The following is a 19,572-nucleotide window of genomic DNA, read 5'->3' as shown; positions in this document are numbered from 1 at the left end:
CTTATCAAGTTTTCCATTTTGCAACTTTCTTGTAAAAAAATGTGCCTCAGAATAATTATTCAATTAGATGTGTCCTGGTTCATTAAAAAACCTTACAGTTATTCAATTAAAAAAAATCATGTGTGTGTGAAGCATTGTTCATTTGAAGATACATATTATTACCATTATTATTATGGTTGCTTGCTTATCATTTAGTGTGGCATGACATAAATATGGTTGCCTATGGTTACCCAACGTTATTTTCTGTTTTTTCGTTAGCTGGTAGTGTCAAGTTCTATACTGAAGTTTTTGTGAGATCAATGCTCCATTGCAGTCTATTGATTGTCTAGTGTAGACGTAGATTTGTTGGTTTAGGCTGGGTTTTCAGGGGCTAGCCCCTCTCTATGTTCACATTTTTACGAGTGAAGTGAGGTGCTGTTGAAGAGATGTTTGATGCACCAACCGCTTTAAAGTGGGGACCTTTAAATAAACTAGGATTGGGCAGGGAGTTATTGAAAAATGTTTTCCCTGCACTTTTTCATTAGAAGAATAGCATATTAAGAGACATATAGGAACAAACATTAAAAATCATGATCAACTACATAAAAAAAGTCCAATCTTTACACAAAATGTTCCTTTAATAAAATCATAGTTATGAACATCACATAAGGGGGGTAAAGTGAAGAAAGCTAAATATATGTTCCCTCCCCCAAACAAACAAAAACAAGGTACTTCATATCCAAAAGGAATATTACAGGGAAAAAAAGGAAAGAAAGAAAGAAAGATCGTGCATGGCAAGTTCATATTGCGAAGCAAGTGTGGACCGTTGATAATAACACAAGATTCTAGTCTCTAGACATAAGGTGCAGTGAAAGGACTTGTGCTAAGAGAAAGATTACATGATATTTTTGTTGCTCAGATTTCCTCCCAAGTGAGATACATCTTATATCTCACTTCCCAAATGAACAGACCATGGTTGGTCTCTTTAACACAGATGCGATGATCAACCCCCGTCTTCACTTATCATCTTGTCAAAGAGGAGCTTTTGTTGCTTATTTTGACCTTTTCAATTCAAATTTCTTCTTAATAGCCTCCCAAAAGGCAGGTATTGCAATATCATCAGGAACTTCCTTAAAATACGGGAGATAATTTACATCCACAATGACATGATCAGAAGTGCCTTCCTGAATCTGAAATTTCCACACAACAAAGAAGATTACTTTTATGGTACACAATGGACAAGTTTGCCTTAAGTAGCAAGATACATATATCAATCACATGCTTGGAACAAATCTTAAGAATGGAATACTGGTTAATATATCATACTTAATTATTAAGTGAAATCTCAAGTGAATGGTTAACCTATTAAACATACATCTAAAATAATACATAATTCACTTTTGTTTGTTCCAACTAGATCTGGTTGATGCAGGTTGTTTTTTTTTTTTCTTTTCTTTAAATAGTAATTTGGTTGGTGCAAAAAATATGAAGGAAAGAGACCCATCGGCCATCAAAGAGCTAAGTCTAGGAAGCCAAAGTCACCTATTTGAAAGGCCAAGGACAATCACATGTAAAGCTTCTCCATAGATTGTAAGCCAACTTCTTATCCACTGCTTTTTCCTTTTCCTTGTTTTTTCTTTTATATATATATATATATATATATTGATTAGCTTTTGACCATCTTTTCAAGATTTCATGGATTGTTCAAACATAAGTTAAGGCAATTTCAGTTTCACTCAATGTATATAAATTGATTATAGACAACTTTTTAAGTGATAGCTCCTGCTAAATTAACCAATATACTAGAATGGATACAAGAAAACTCAAAGGCAAGTCAGTCAAGATGGAATATAGTGTCTGAGATGGCTTGCTTTCAACTAGGAGGATTTTGAGGAGTATAAGAAAATCTAGGGATTCCAGTTTTGGATTATATTGTGCAGGATTGGTCATCATTACTAATTATGGAAACATTTAGTATTATATTTGGTGTTAATCTACATGGTTCAGCAATACAGAAAATCAATTATAACATATTCATGGAAAATACAATCATCATAAGGAGAAATGAGTGCAAACTACTGTAGAATATGAATTCAAGAAAACTCGACTTGGCTACTTACAACAACATCAAAGCCAAAGATGGTAAGATCAAGCACTCCCCTAAGCCAATTTGCTGCGTCTGTAACCAGATCAAGATCAACACAACTATTAGTGGCCTTGGAACAATTACTATCGCCATAATGCTGGTCTTCTTTGGCAGGGGGAAGAGATTTTAAGCTGCAGAGAGAAATGGTCAAATTATGGGTTATCAAATATATGCTCTTGAACATATATCATCAAAGAAAAAACCAAAAGAAGAGGGGTTTTTAGAGGTAGACAAAACTCATACACCCACAAGGGTGCGTTTGAAACTTACCTATAAATAATTAATCTTAAAAAAAAAAAAAAAAAAAAAAAAAATTGGTCCAAAAAACCATTATCAAAAAGGAAGAAGCAAAACAGAAGCAATAAACACATACCTGTCAAAGACTAGAGGTTTGAGTCCATTACTTTCAGATAATTTCATCAAGATATCAGCATTTGGTGTAGACAGACACTCACTTCCATAACTATGTCACATATAGTTGGAGTTAATCCAGTTTCCAACTTTCCATATTGAAATTTTTTAAAGAGAGAAATTCGAGAGTACTAATTCCACAATAAGGATAACAGAAGTACTCCAAAGTCTTCATAATAAAAGTTGTTTCTTGCTCACCTGCACAATAGCTGGAAGAGGAACACTCAAGTCCTTAAAATCTTCATTTCTGAATATGATTGCCTGTTTATATAAAAGATAAGCTATTTAATTTAAATAGTGAAAAAAAAAGGAATTCAGATCATTATAGCTTAACATAATAGACCAAGGACAATTTCCAAATAAGGAACAGGCAAAATGAATGCTTTAAAATGACTGGGCAAGCTGAAGAGATGAGCTACAAAGTTGCTTGGATGCTTGCATAGAAATCATCACAGCCAATTAACAACTTTGAACCAGCAATACAGGAACTTGAATGGTGATTTACTTTTACAATGACTTTAGTCACATTAAGTGCCCAGCAAGAAGTATAAAGGCAAGAGCTGGCACTAAAACTGGGGTGCAGGTAATGAATAAAAAAGGAAGAGCTATCAACAACCTGAAACAGAAAGATGACATATTCAAACTAAAAATTGAAGAAAAGGATAACAAGCTTGTTATGCATATGTTGAAGTTGTTTGTTTATCAAAAAATGTTGAAGTTGTTTGTATATTGCAACTGTATATTTTCATGGTCAAGACGAAACCCTCTTTAATTTTGTTAAGTGGTTGCTTGAAAAGGGTAGAGAACGAAAACGAGTTGATATTTTTGATTCTTTAAATTTGTCTAATAATTCAGTTTCAAGAGAATGAACATTCAACTGGCATGAGGTTAGAACAACAAAAGCTATAAGATTTTCTTCATCGATTTGAATAAGTGCAACTCTTCTCTGTTCAAAAAAATTGTTTTCATATTGCCACCATATATTTTCATGGTAAAGATGAAACCCAAAAAAGAATAAAAATTAAATGGTGACATTATATCTGCATTAAACATCAATGCCCATATTTGTGCCCTAGCCAAAAATATTTTTTAAGAAATGTCAATTTGTTCAAGCATTCGGAAAATTACTAGATAATGTGCAGCAAATACATGAAGTTTTGTAATACTATACTGCTTCTTTCATTCTTTTTTGATAATGCAAGGAACCTTTCTAAAGAAGAGCCCTTTGGAATTGTCTCTAGCTAGTAAAACCTACGTGCAACTAACTGCACCCGCCATAACCAGTTGCTGGGTAATACTATACTGCTTTACTGAAGCATACATGATGCTTTGTAATACCATACAGAATGGTATGGACTCATCTCTAGCCAGTCCATACTGCTTTACTTTGGCTTTACCTCATCTATCCTTAATATGTCTATCAATTTCAGTCATTTGTACCTTCTAGAAATATGAAAGTTCCAGGTAATTGGCCTAGATAAACGGTAGCTTCTTCTTCATCCTCTTCATATAAGTGATAAAGGGAGAGAATTTGAAATTTTAATTAATAATACATAAATCCAGTATGAAACTAGATAAAGTCAGTACCATCTTGTGAGCATTAGCTACACCTCATGCAACTTGAGGCTTCACTATACTTGGAAGAGATAATTTAGCTTCAGAAATCCTTTGCAGCAAATCAGGTTCTTTGAAACTATCAACCTGCATATAAAAGATCCAGACTTACTAAATTTGGGAAGAAATTTGATCAATTTTAAAATGGATCACTATTCCAACTTAAACTTTAAGACGAGTTTCGTTAAACATGATCAGAATTACTTCAAACATTCAAATCACCCAAGGATTAAATAATTGAGATATATCTTTGTGTGTAGCAACTAACACAGATAAATCCCAATTAATCATTCCCTCAAAAGAATACCATGGTTGAATTGAAAGGAAAAAAGAAAACTTGATACAGCAATACCATAACCAAAAAACCATCAAGACATAAGACCTTCAGAAAATCCCCTGATTGTAGAGTGGCCTTCAGTTTTGAGATCCTCCAAGCGAAGTAGAATTTCTTGAATTTCCAGCCGATCTAGCACAGGGTAGATGTTGTTAAATGAATCAATCACACAGCAATCAGGGTGATCCTCCAAATATCTGTGCAAGAACAAGTTTTTTATTAAAGAAAACTTAAAGAATGTTCATTATTTTCGTTGTGACTTCTGGATAGAATAAATGAATACAAAGAGACATGTAAAAACAAACTACTGATTATGTTATCAGCTAAAATCATACAGGGGTTTTAAAGAAATTGTTCAATAACATGATTAGGATGCCTGACACTTTCAAAAGTTCTTAATTCCTTTTTTTCCAAAGTGGCCCACCAAACACATAGCAGAATTTCTTTTGTATCTTTTTTTTTATAAGTAGAATTGCTTTTGTATCTTTGGTCCATTACAATGATGCATCTTCCTTGCTAGCATTCCAAAATCTGTTGCACAGTTTTGGCAAAACACAAATTACTAGAAATAATGCAAACACAAAAGATCAAATATCTCGTGCCAAGAATAATGGGGTAAAAGATGTTCAATTGACTCCCCACTATTCTTGCACACGCAACACCAATTAACAAGCATAATACTTCAATTCTGAAGATTGTCCAAAATCTAAATTTTACCCAGGGTAAGCAACTTTACACAAGGCACCTTAGTACCCATATGCTTCTCCACGGGAATTGCACTTAGACAGACCCTCTCATAATTCGAATGACTTTTAAAAGTTCCATATTAAAACAACCTCCATACTAACTGTTCCTATTCTTGATGAGACAAAAATTAGAATACAACAAATTAAAGAGATTGTCCATTGACTCTAGTTCCCAGTCCTGTAACAACTAAGAAGACTGAGGATTCCAACACCCACTTCTATCATCTTCAATGACCAATAAGAAGCCATTGAAGCTTCCTTATCCCCTGCATTGCTCAACAAAAAAATCCGGAAAGAGATCTTTTTAAAAGGAAAATCCCCACACCGTAGGTCATACCAAAATTAACATGAGAACCATCCCCATGGTCCAATAAGGCTTTATTAAAAGTACTCAATTTACGGATCCTCAAACCTCCCTCCTTTAATGAAGAACATTTTTTTACCCAATCTACTAAATAAAACTTAGACTTATCACCCATCTCTCCTTACAAGAAGTATCTTTGGACAATAATAAAGCTAAGGTAGCCCCAAGACATTTATAATAACAAAAACCTAAACCCTTCAAGAACAATGATATAAAAACCTATTCTTAAAAAATCTAGACTTATCTGTTTCTCCAAGTTATTTTTAAACATTAAAACCTATGCCTAAAAATAGCACCCTATGCAGTATGAACACAGAAGAGGGAAGTGCACACCTTCTGCTGATTCTTGACCAAGAGATCCTGCAATAGAACATGAAGCCAATTAGATGTTTGCAGTTTTATTTCTGGTAGACACAAGAAAAACAGATTACAAGGTCCAAAGAAGTTAAAAAATTTATAGGTCACTGTCATCCCATCAAGATAACTGATTTCCAGAATTGCATATTTTTTTCTAAATAAGATCCCAAAGATCTCACACTGTGGTAGCTTAAACTACTTTTATCAGTATTCAACATAAGTATCTAAACATAGAGTACTTTAATTTATCATTCCTCCTTATAAGTCACAAATCCAAATTTTATTAAAAATAATGAAAGTATACAATCTGTGTTAGTTTATACAAAAAGATCCATCACCTTATGCTTAAGATATTGGGAACCATCCTCTGACCATTTGCCTGATCTAGAGAAACCACCAGAATGTCTCCTGTTGAGAGAGACAATAATGTAAAGGTTCAAGAAAAAAAAAGAAAAAGAAAAAAAAAAACCCAGAAGAGATGGAAAACCCCAATCAATGCTAGTGTTTTTAAATTTTCTAATAGAGAGGCGTGCAAATGATTTTTAGTTAAATACTTTTTAATGACACCCAACAAGTAAAAAGACTGACTATAGGTGTCTACCTTACAATCCAATAAGCTGTTGAAGTCACCGGCATTAAATTTTCAAGTTAGGAAACCATAACAAACAACATTAAAATAATTTATCTCATCAATTATTTCTCAAGTTTGAAGCATCAAAATAATTCATGACATTAACAAACTACGAGGGAGTTTAAAATTCCAGGTTCACTTAAAGTAATGTCAGAGGCCATACTCATATATTCAACATTTTCTCACATATGGGTTAACATGATATTGACCTTTAAAATTTGTAATAAAAAGCCTACTTATTAGAGAATGGACAAGTCAAAACATTAGAGTGAAGTCAATGCAATGGTAACAAGTAGAAGAGAATTTTATACATAAAACTAATAAAAAAAACAAAGGAGAAATTATACTTTACCACCTTAAACTATACCTTAGATTACATTTTACACCTTTTCGAATGCACATTTTGCACCCTAAACTATGACTATTGTTACATTTTGCATCCTAAACTATGATATCATGTAAAAAGGTCCAATTGCCCCTATTCTCAATACCTTAAAAACAAAAAAGAAATTACACTTTACTACCCTAAACTATACTCTTGATTACACTTTGTACCTTAAATTTAGATTTTCATTCAAGTTAACGGCAAACTTAACATTGAGGTGTAAAGTGTAACAAAAGTCATAGTTTAGGGTGCAAAACATGCATTCGAAAAAATTAGGGTGTAAAGTGTAATTTAAGGTATAATTTAGGGTGGTAAAGTGTAATTTTCCTTAAAAAAAAAATTAAAGGGATTGAATTAAACAAAAATTTGAAGGTCTACATACACAATACAGCAAAATATGTTGCACACTTGCACTACATTAAAATACAAGTTTGAAACAAAATAAAAGTGATATCACAATAACATAAGTATACAAGAAAGATGGTAAGTGAAAAAAAGAAAAACTAGTCTATTCCAAAGTGACAAGTTAAGAAAAAGAACATTTGAGAGAAAATACCAATTTTAGATTATTTTGAGCTAGCTTAGAATAGGAACCAAAAATTTTTCTGGATATTTGGAACAGGGTGAATCCTGGACCACTCTTTCCCTTTCCTGAAGTACATGGCCACTACTTTGGAAATGAAGGATAACCAAAACCTGTAAAGTATATGAACAACAAATTTAGTAACTAGCAAAAGAAATTGAAAGTAAGAAAAAGAACCGAAAAGAAAGGATTCATAATAGGGTTGTGAAAGAAAGAAATCAAATGAGAAGAAGATGAGATTGAAAGAACTCACAAAGTTCAATGAAAGAATCGCATTGGAACCAAGTGCTGCCTGTGGCTTACAACATTGATACAATGATATCGACATGTGAAAACTACATATATCATAATATCAAGATGGAACATATACCAAGTAAAAAGTTAGAAAATGTTGAAGGAAAAGTGAGAGGGAAGAGTGGATAATTGGCATGAATGATATATACTTATTGGATTGAATTAGTACTTCATATATTAGAAGAGAAGAGAGGATTTGAGAAAACTTAACAATCTTATATACTTCCATTATCTTGAGATTAGATAAAAACTCCCTAAATTAATTAAATATTTCCTTCAGCTGAACATAATAGACAATTGTCCCTAGTGACTGCACATTGAGGAAACAAATTTATTGATTTATAAGATATTTGCGGAAACTGAAGAGACAAAGGTAGAAATTTGGAGAAATTATGAAAATACTCCAATGTTGTAGGAAAGGAGAGTATAAGAGAAGAAATGAGGATAAGGTCGGAGAAAACTTACTGGTCATCCATCTTAATACATGATCTTCGAACATTCGTCAAAATAGATATTTGGAATGTGGGAAATCCTAGACCACTCAGCACTCCCCTTTGCACATTTTTCCATTAATTTGGGGAAATGACAGATATTCAGCTCTTCGGTTGGCTTGAAAGTGGGTTAAAGCTCCATGAAATTTTTTTTCCTCTAGCTGAACAATGATATTTAACTTATTGAATAATCTTTTAGTTCTTTGAATAATGAGAATCCATGTGTTGTTAGTTTTGTACTTTTGTTAGCTTTCTAACATCCTAACTTTTTAGTTCTTTGAACTTTTAGTTAGTTCGTCACATCCATGCTAAAAGAATCAAAGCAAAGGACATTCCACACTGCTCAAGCTAAGCTATCAATGACTTATCAAAAGGTGTCAAACTACAATTCATCAATCTGACTGGACTCAATCTATACATTGTTTGGTTACATATGAACGCACATTTCGAGTTGACATTGCATGCCTTTACATAGACTAAAAGTTTTGCTTATATAGATATGCACATTGGCTACAAACGCAGTGACTCTATAACACACACACACACACACCAGTTTGATATACAAATCCCAAATGGTAAAAGAGAAAACATATTTAAGTACCTTGGCATTAGTTCTAATCAAGTTGGTTATTTTTCCCAGACACAAACATTTCTGTGCTTCATGAGTTTGCCTTAAAATTCTAATTTTGGCAGGTCCCTTCAAAAGGTAAAAAGAACATAAATAGAAATATATTAGAATAATAAAACACCTTCAGTGTTGTCTGAAACTTTATAAGAAAGTGAGTTAAACTTTGCTTACACTAGTAGAACAGAGAATCACATAACTTCATGGACCGGCAAAACTGACCTCCCAATCCAAACATGAAAACAAAAATCAATAAGACATTCACTCACTTAATTTCTCATTCTTATACAGTTCTCTATTTTCCAACAATAAATTCGCCCTAATAAATATAGCAATTATTACCCAGCCCAAATCATCAAAATCTATTGCCAAGAACTGATTCATGAACTATCACAGTATCAGTTCAAGAAACCAGGTGTAGCTATTTGACAACAAAAAGTGAAGGTTTCAAGAAACACAGAGGCCAAGAATTAGCATGTAGACTTCAGGCTCTAATAGTGATGAATCCAATATTTAAAAATTCCAAATTTATAGAAATTTTCAATTTTGAAAAATAACAAGGTAATAATTTGATGAAAGAAAATAGGCTAAATAGAAATTTGAAAAGAAGCAAGACAATTGCTAACAAGCAGGAAAAAAATTTAATTACTATACTTTTAACAAATTTTTAAGTGTTTGTGATAATTTGCAGAGACAAAAATTTAAGTAGAACCAAGCCAAATGACAGCAAGCACAAAAATTTTAATTATATTATGCTTTTAGTGACTTTTTGCAAATAATTGCAGAAAATTTCAAAGATTAAAGAAGAAGAGTAGAGTTTTTCAAGTGTGGCCACGGTGGTTTGTAAGATTGATTTCTACTATTAATTTCAAAAGCTATTAAACTAAATTGCAGCATTTACATATTTCTTCAATGGCATCCAATTAAGTTTTCATACTAGGAATACTACCACCCATTACAAATATAAGAGAATAGAAGAGGATATAGGGTAGTATGAATAGACTTACTCAGCATTGAACTGAATTAGGTTTTGTAAATGACCAATTATGAAGTAAATTATGTACACATAATGCAAATGGTAAGAGAGAGAAAACCTGAAGTGCCTAGGCATCAGTTGTCATCAAGTTAATTATTTTTCCAGATGCAAACTTCTTGCCATCTTTCTGAGTTAGTCTTCTAAGTCTTTGCAAGATGGGTACCTTCAAAAATTTGAATAGCGGCAAGCCAATTGGTAGCCATCACAAAATTTCTAATTAAACTCTTGTTTTAAAAGCTTTTCTCAAATGATTGCAAATAATTTCATAAATTGAAAAAAAAAAAAAAAAAAAAAAAAAAAAAAAAAAAAAAAAAAAAAACTCTTGTCTCTATCTTCTCCTATCTCTATCTCCGCCTCTCTTTCTTCTCCTTCTTTTTTTTTTTTTTTTTTTTTGTGAGGAGTTGGGGGTGGATGGCCAGATGGAATTTGGACTAAAGTTTTTGGATGAACATGGGTTTGTCAAAAATAAAATGATATCTGGGTCTTTTCTTTTTTGTTTTTTTCTTTTCCATTGGCTTTTGATTGAAAATTCTAGCCCAAGCTTGGGAGAAATTGTGAAGTGAACGAAAGTGCTGTGACTTGTGATTGTAAGAAAAGGGTGATTGACGGTAAAAATTTCGTTTTTTTTTTTAGAATTTTTTTCTTTTCTCCTCTTCTTTTACAATTTCAGTTTTATGCTTTTATTATAGATGATGATTTTGGGTTGGGTTTGATTAAGGGTAGTGATTTGGGCAGTGATTTTGAGTTGAGTTTTCTAATTGTTTTTCCGTTAATTTTGGGTTAATTTTCTGTTGATTTTGGGTTAATTTTTTGTGCTAGGTTGTGGTGTTTGGTGGTGGTGCTGGGTTTGGTGGTTGGGTGATTATTTTTTGCCTCCTTCTTCTTATTCTGCCGCGCTAGGTTGTTGTAGACGTTGGAGCCGCACTGGGTTGTTGTAGACATTGGAGAGGGAAAATGCTGTGAGAGCACTTTCTCTCCAGCGTTTTCCTCCCGATTTGGGAGGATGAATTTTGTGGGCTCGGGAGAGAAAATTTTCTCCCAGTTTTTCCTTCCTCTCCGTTTTCCCTATTTTGCCAAATAGTAGAAAACACTGTTTTCCACCATATTTTCCTTCCTATGTTTTCCATCCCCCTAAATTCACCCCAACTAAACACAGTGTAAAGCCCTACCCTTGGGAAGAGCTCCTGTCTAATGAAGATGTAAAATAATTGGTGTCGGTTGTCCTAAATCCCATGGGGTCACACCTTGCCCCCAACTCTTTTCCCAGCCATCTGATATGAGTTAACATACAACAAAATGAGTACTGAACAACCACACAAATCACATTCCATCCGTAGTACAATCTGAATGTGTGCAATTTTCACATTTCTACCATATTATGAGACATATTAATAACATTGATACCAACATAATAAACTTATTACTGAACCAAGTCATCATTACAATAGAAAAACACAGGACATAACAAAGTTAATACAAGAAAGGAACCAAAACCCAACAGAAAAAATCACATCTTTTAAACAAAATTGGCATACGCATTTGACAAAACCATCTTAAAAACCCAAAAAAAGAAAAAAAAAATTGTTTTTGGTTGGTACCATTAGAATCCTTGTGTTCGTATTGTTGAAGCTGTGACCCAGTAAACGTGAGAGTGAGAGGGATTGCTTTTAGTGACTTTTTAATTAAATTATGCTTTTAGTAACTTTTTGCACATGATTGCAGATAATTTCAAAGATTGAAGAAGAAGAGTAGAATTTTTCAAAAGTTGCCACAGTGGTCGGTGAGATTAATTTCTACTATTAATTTCAAAAGCCAATAAAACAAATTGCAGCATTTATATATTTCTTCAATGGCATCCAATTAAGTATTCATACCAAAATTACTCTCACCCATTACAGTTATAAGAGAATAGAAGAGGATATAGGGTAGTATGAATAGACTTACTCATTAGGTTTTGTAAATGACCAATTATGAAGTAAATTCTGTACACATAATGCAAATGGTAAGAGAGAAAACCTGAAGTGCCTGGGCATCTGTTGTCATCAAGCTAATTATTTTCCCAGATGCAAACTTCTTGCCATCTTTCTGAGTTAGTCTTCAAAAATCTAAGCTACGTGGGTACCTTCAAAAGGTAAAAATCATATATAGATATATTAGAACCATCAACCCAAACATGAAATGAAAAATCAGCAAGACCTTCACCCACCCAATTTCTCATTCTTATGCAACTAAGCTCCATTTTCCACAATAAATCCACCCTCATAAACAGAGCAGTTATGACCCAGTGCAAATCAATAAAATCTACTGTCAAGTTTTAGACAGCTGTAAGTAAAAGAATTGATCCATGAACTCTTACAGTATCAAAATGCTGATTGAAATAATGATTATGTGGACAGCTCTAACAGTGATTGATTCAATATTCCAAATTTCCCAATGTCCAGAAAAATTCAGTATTGAAAAATTTGTTGAAAGAAAATAGGCTAGCAAACAGAAATTCGATAGTAGCAAGACAATAGGTAACAATCAAAAAATTGTTAAATAGACTATGCTTCTAATTATTTTGGTAATTTGCAGCAACAAAAATTTGAATAGCGGCAAGCCAATTTGAATAGTAGCCATCACAAAATTTCTAATTAAACTCTTGTTTTAAAAGATTTTCTCTCTCCCTTGTGTGTGTGTGTTTGTTTCTCAAAAAAAAAAAAATCTCAAATGATTGCAAATAATTTCATTAAAAAAAAAGAAAAAAAAGAATTGGATTTATTAAGTGTAAGCAGAAGGGTTAGTGAGATTAATTTGAACTATTTATTTGAAGAACCATTAACCCAAATTGTAGTTGTTATATATTTTGTTAATCGGGTCCAATTAAGTATTTATACCGGAATACTCTCGCCCATTACGAATATAAGAGAATAAAAGAAGAGGAAATAGTAGGGCAGTATGAGTAGACTTACTCATCATCATCATTGATTTTAACCCATGGAACGTGGCTAATCTTGATCCGCTCATTGTCTTCAAATTTGTGGCAATCATAAATGATCAGCGTTTTCAATTGGGTGAGGCGTCGCATGGCTTCCTCCGTGGGCAGATGCACCAAGTTCAAGCAATCCACAATGTACAGCTGTTGAAGAGAGGAAAGATTGCCCAACCCCTCTGGCAAAGCTACCATCTCATAAGATTCCTCTATCCATAGAATTTTAAGGGCAATGAAGTATTGAATTTGGTCCAGCAGGAGAGACCCACAGCGTATTAGCTTTAGCTTTTGGAGGGAGGGGTGAATGGAGGAAGTAGAAGAAGAAGGCAGACGACAATCCTCATTCTCCAAATATTCAATACACTGTAACCCACTGGGTGGGTCTTCAATACCACACCTTATTATGGACCACCGGACACCTGGCAATGACCTCAGCTTAGGACAATTCCATACTACCAACTTCTGAAGGGACCGGACACCTGGCCATGAACTCAGATCATAACAATAATATACTTCCAACTTCTGAAGGGAAACGCAAGTGCGCAGTGAGTCTGGCAAATATCTCAGTTTATTACAAAATCTAATAATCAACTCCTCAAGGCAAGGAAACACCGACAACACCTCATCTGCCTCCTTCCACTCTTCTAGGGTTTCCATCCGCTTCAATTTGAGTATTCTCAATGCCGGAAATAATGTAGTAGTAGTATTTCTGTAACTCCCATCACTGTAAAAGTAAAACTCACTTCCAATACATCTTACCTTCTTCATTCCGTATATTTCAAGAACCCTAAGACAGGGTAATTGCCCCAGAGTGGGAACTTCTTCACATTCATTACAATCTCTCAAATTGATCTCGACCAAATTGTGATATAGCGAAGACAAACCAACCCATGATGGGAATTTCTTTCCAAAATACCTTTCGATTGTTAAGCTTTTCAAATTTGGGTGAGGCTGGAGGCCTTCCAACACCTTTTCATCTTTATCAGAACCCTTATCCCAGTATAATCCCAACTTGAATATTTCCTTTTCTTTTAATTTTGCACTTTTGGCTTCTTCCTCCTCTTCCACATTCTCTAAATTGTATATGTTTATTTCTCCCCTGAGATTCCTTAAAGGTCTCAATTCTGTAATCCTATAACCTTCCTCTGGATCCACAACAAAAAATGGCAATGTTTGAAGGCAAGTCAACCGCCTCATATTTTTAGGTGTTTGCATAATGTAACCATAATCCCTGATATGATTAATATGAATATGTCTTAAATTAAACAAATGGCTTAGGTCTTCCGGAAGCTCTTCTAAACGGCCTTCAATTCTTAAAGTTTGCAAATTGTATAGTTTGGTGATGGATTTTGGTAATTCTTCAATTAAGGAGTCTGAGATGTGAAGAAGCCTCAAATGTATTAATTGCTCAATTGAATCTGGCAACTCCTTTATACTATCCCCAGATAATTTTAAAACGCGTAAGCATTTAAAATTTGATAACATGATGTCAAAGTTGATACTTTGTGAAATTAACGTGCGCAATTTTGTAAAATCAACTCCACTAAATGAACTTCCTAGTGTTGTTTTGCCATCAAGTCGGGCAAATAAATGTTGTATGCTACTACCATCATCCACTAAATCTTCCTCCAAGATTAGAGTTTCAAATTTTGAAATTGAGAGCGCAAAGTCATGCACCAAATCATGCATTTTGCAGCTAATAATATTACCGTATGCATCCTTTCTAACATTTTGGAAAAAGGAAGTGGCCAACAAAATATTGAAATACATGTTACCAATATCTTCCATCTCCATATTATTAGCTTCTTTAGCTAGTAGGAACCCTTCAGCCATCCAATACTGAATTACTTCATCCTTTTTCATGTCATAATCTTTAGGGAATATTGCACAATATGCGAAACATCGTTTTAAAGATGGTGTTGGAAGATGATCAAAGCATAACTTAAGCACAGGAAAGATGTCACTATTATCTTCATCCAACAAATCCCAAATTTTATTATTTTGAATCTCCAGCCATTTGTTTTTATCAAATTGAAAGCACATTGTTTCCCCTAAAATTCTTGCAGCCCATGGAACCCCTCCACATCTTTTAGCAATTTCCCTGCCAATAACCTCCAAATCTTTTAATGGAATTCTTCCATCTATGAATGTTCTTTTTTTCATTATAGACCAACAGTCATCTTTTGATAACTTCTCTAAGTGATGTGGGGGATGTATCTTCATGATTTGCCCCACATTATCACTACGGGTTGTAATAACAATATTATTTCCTATATTGGAATTAAACTCTAATAAGTAACCCTTTAAAGTATCCCATTTCTTAAAATCTTCATTCTGCACATCATCAAGTATGAGAAGATATTTTTTCGCCCACAAAATTTCTGCACATATTTCGCGTACTTCATCAGAATTTAAATTACTCAAGTCTTCTCCTTCAAGAGATTTAAATCCAAGAGATTTAAGAATCTCTCTTAAAATCCCTTCAACATCAAAATTTTTACTGACATTTACCCATGCTAGTACATCAAAATGTTTCTTTATCTGTTCATTGTTATACACAAATTTTGCTAAAGTTGTCTTTCCAATACCTGCCATACCCACCATAGGGAGAACAGAGATAACATGTTGATTGCTTGAACCAGTAAGTAAGTTTACTATTTTTTTTATATCTTGTTTTCTTCCTACAACTTCTAAATCATTGAGGGAGTCTGTATTCATGTTCAAGCTAATAAGTAAGTTTACTATTTTTTTGATATCTTGTTTTCTTCCTACAACTTCTGAATCATTGAACGAGTCTATATTCATGTTCAAGCTAATACTGGGGATTGACTCCATTCTAAGACCAGAGTCAGCTACATCATTCAAATATCTATCCAAGAATTGTTTGATGGACCTAACTTTATCAAGATTGCATAATGAAAAGTTACATACCTGATCCATCATTTCATTTTGAATCTGTGCCTTTTGCCAATAACTCTCATAGCTAAACTTGTCTAGCACATTATCGGCATCATAAGCTACATCTCTAATATGCTTTAACCATATCCCCATAGACTCATCACTTGATTGCCTCTTTTGAGCATCACCTAACATGAATTTCATCTTGAATAATGTTTCAAGAAGGTCCACCTTGAAACTCAACTCAAAATTGATATGCTCAGTGGCAAGTGCTATTAGTCTGTCCACAACATCATTGAGGAAAATTTCAGCCCTATATTCTTCCTTACCCTACAAAGAGAAAATAGTATGAAAATATTTGCAAAGGGTTAAAAAAAAGTAGAGCAATATTTATTTCACACCTGTTGTTGTACACAACCGTGCACACACATTTTTGGCACCGAAATCTGAAGTCACAATTTCAGTGCAAAAAGTGTGTGCAGGGTTGTATGCAACCACCAGTGTGTACTAATATTTATCCTAAAAAGTATTGGAACTGTTAGAAATAAACAACTATGTATAGAGTTGGGACTAGAGAATCACCTGTGAGACAATTTTAATCGTCTTAGTTTTTGATTTTGAAGCTGAGGTTGATACACTTTTAAGTTTTTTGTTGGTCCCTTGAGTTACTTGAGCTTCTCTTTTTTTTTGAGTTGCTTGAGCTTTTTCTTGAACATCTTGAGGCACAGCATTACATGCCACAATGTCATGACCTCGAACTCCAGCCAAGTGTGCTTTAATCCTTGATGCACCTCCGGGAAAATTTCGTCCACAATAATTACATTTGAAACGGGCATTTAAATTCTCAGCATAATCCCAAAATTGATCTCTCTGTCTACCCATATTTCTTTTTCCTTGCAATAAACAAATAACAAAATATCAAAATCAGACATAAATTAATTCAGATGAAAATTAGTGATATAATATAGTAATCCTATTTGCAAACTCTGTATAAGTATCAGATGAATTGGACCTAACATATTAATCCTAGAAGAGCGAGTTCCTTCTATTCAGCAACTTCTCCAAAATGGTCTATCTTCATGATATCAAACTAAATTTATCCTTATGTTTTTGAAATCTGTCTCATGTTTGATCATGTTAACAAATAGTATAGCCCTCCTCAGTCTTTGTTAGTTGAGGAGATAGAAAAGCGAAAAAGAAAAGAAAAAATAAATAACAATACAGGTTTCTAGAAACTATTTTCTGAAAAGTCCTTAGTTTTGTGCTTCCTCTCTCATTAAGTTGTAATTTATATTTCTTATTAATTCACAATTGTTTCCTCCAAATTTATATTTGTTATCAATTTGATCTTTATAGAATTATAGTTTAAATTTAGCCAAATTTTGATCTTGTTGTTTAAGAGTTAGTTCAATTTGGTCGTAAGTACTTAGTACTGACACTGTCACTATTATATGTTAAACAACATTGAAAATGTTTAAAGCCTAAATAAATCAATCTAAAACTCAGAGCAAGTGGTACTCAAAGTCAGAACTGATTTTTTATTTTTTATTTTGCTCCAGTTTAAGAAAAAAAAAAATTAAAGAAATCTCATTTTGCTAATTTTCTTTTTATTCCAAGTTTTTAATTTTTTTATTGCAAACATAACAAAATTAAGTCATTGATTTTATTCTTTGTTTCCCAACTTGTAATTACTTTTATTTATTTTTTAATTTTAATTTCTTGTTAACACATATTTGGATTAAGAAAAAACCCATAATTTTTAAATTAATATAATTAAAATATATTTATAAAAGATAAAAATAATTTTATTCTATTTGTTTAAAAATATTTAAAAAAGAAAAGAAAAAGAAAGAGAGTTCACATCATATAAAATGTTAAAACCAATTTATCAATATAATATTCACTTAGTGATACGATAAACAACTCAGATCTATATCAGCATCAGTTCTCAACCATTGTTTCCTTCCTTCATGTTATAGTCACTATTGAGCTTGTATAACTTTTTGGTTTGAATAAGGTAGGAATCTAGTCATCTCCTCCCTCCCTTATTAGCACAGTGTGTGCTAATTGAGGATACAGAAGATGAAGGAGGTTCTTCCCTTTCGCTGTGTTAATTAGACTATTTATTCAGCCAAAAAAACAAAGCAAAACGAAACGAAAACGAAAAAAAAAAACAATAACAATACAGTATGAGAGACATGTTAGAGTGCACTTACTTCAGTATTAGCTTGCAAGCAAATAGGTAGATTAGATGTGCAATCAATGTACGTCAGAAAGAGCAATAGAGAGAGAGAGCGAGAGCGAAAAGACAGTGAAGAGAGAGAGAGAGAGAGAGAGAGAGAGATAGGGTAATAGGCTGTGAAGAATAAAAGAAAGAGGAGAAGAGGAGCGGTCTAGCAATTTACATTGCCTTTATACTCTTATATTTTAGGAAAAATTACATTTTACCATCCTAAATTATACACCATGTTACGCTTACCACCCTAAACTATGTGGATGCACACTTACCACCCTAAACTCTTGCCTCTTGCACACTTTGCACCCTACTGTTTAGTTAACTCTTAAATTAGACAGAATTTAGGCTCATGTGCAAGTCATGTGAGAGCTGCAATAAGCAAAAGACCAAATTGCCACTTATTAACTGGTATCTTATAAACCTATATGGGCCTCACCGTCACGCATCTTCTTCCCCACACTCCAGTCTCTGTCTCTCGCTTCGCTCCCCTAGTCCAAGTCTCTTGCTTTCATCAACTACAGAGATGAACTTCTCATCATCCAAAAAAGGTAAGAATATTTACAAATAAAAAAAATGAATGAACACCTCATGGATAAAGTCATTTAATACTACTTTCTTCACTGTACAATAAGCATATCTCCTTCTAAAGTTCCAACGACTCCAAATGCAAAGATTAATAAAAAAACAAAAAGCCTAACTTCCATTTAATTTGTTGCAAACATCCACTTTCTCTAAATTTTAACTCTCCTTTTTGAATTTTTTGTCTTCTGTGTCCAAGAAAAAACGAAAAACTTGAATAATTTTCTAGAGAACAAGGAAAATACCAAAGAATTCAAGACTGGGTTTTCTTGAGCATATTCTAAAAGCACTTTCTTTTCCTCTCCCTTTTAATTCTTACAAACACAAATGCCTCTCCACCCCAGGAATTACTATTTTCTTCCTTAAACAGTCTAATTAAACCCAGTTTTTCATTGAAAGCGTTTCTGGGTATTTTCCCATAAAGGCAAACAGAGCTTTAACAAGCACTTACAATACCCAAAGTACATAAATTAATTAAAACCCAGATAAATATCAATTTTGATTTTAAAAATCTAAGCCAATTAATTGTAAAAATTCAAGCTTTCAAACTCAGTAGCGATAAAAGCAAACACAAAAATTAAACTAGATGACATATAGGAGAAAGAGGAGGACGAAGAAGAAAGACATGAGTACATTAGAGTAATTCACATTCACTGACCTGAAAAATAATAAAATTTAAAAAGTAATATACATATATATATATGTGTGTGTGTGTGTGTGTATAGCCAAACAATGTCGTACTTTGATTTGAATTGGGAAGACTGGAATCTCTGTAGTTGATGAAAGCAACGGTGGGAGGAAGAAGAAGCTAGACATGAGTGGAAGTGACAGTTTGAGAGGAGCTGAGAATATCACGTGACTACGTGAGGGACCTTTAATTGGATGTTTTAAG

At 33.2% G+C, this 19,572-nt stretch overlaps 2 protein-coding genes across 2 annotated transcripts; both read right to left on the bottom strand.

Moving 5' to 3' along the window:
* Positions 1–598: 598 nt before the first annotated feature.
* On the bottom strand, positions 599–10,171 carry LOC111984583 (inositol 1,3,4-trisphosphate 5/6-kinase 4). Its single transcript, XM_065774968.1, is given in 12 exon segments — positions 599–1,169; positions 2,100–2,256; positions 2,499–2,625; positions 2,731–2,797; positions 4,124–4,257; positions 4,533–4,681; positions 5,928–5,954; positions 6,290–6,359; positions 7,524–7,663; positions 7,804–9,032; positions 9,135–9,177; positions 10,055–10,171. Coding segments are annotated over 8 exon segments (825 nt in total). The 5' UTR covers positions 6,316–6,359; positions 7,524–7,663; positions 7,804–9,032; positions 9,135–9,177; positions 10,055–10,171; the 3' UTR covers positions 599–1,031.
* A 1,641-nt stretch (positions 10,172–11,812) lies between these two features.
* On the bottom strand, positions 11,813–18,307 carry LOC111984594 (putative disease resistance protein RGA3). The gene is made up of 4 exons (XM_024016220.2): positions 18,082–18,307; positions 16,448–16,758; positions 12,948–16,195; positions 11,813–12,118 (listed from the first exon to the last, which is right to left on the bottom strand). The coding sequence occupies exons 2-4, from the start codon at positions 16,745–16,747 to the stop codon at positions 12,094–12,096; spliced, it is 3,573 nt and encodes a 1,190-aa protein (XP_023871988.1). The 5' UTR covers positions 16,748–16,758; positions 18,082–18,307; the 3' UTR covers positions 11,813–12,093.
* Between the last annotated feature and the right edge of the window lie 1,265 nt (positions 18,308–19,572).

This window comes from Quercus suber, unplaced genomic scaffold, assembly GCF_002906115.3.
Source record: "Quercus suber isolate HL8 unplaced genomic scaffold, Cork oak 2.0 scaffold_102, whole genome shotgun sequence".
NCBI classification, from domain to species: Eukaryota; Viridiplantae; Streptophyta; class Magnoliopsida; order Fagales; family Fagaceae; genus Quercus; species Quercus suber.
This window is presented reverse-complemented; position numbering and strand designations above follow the sequence as displayed.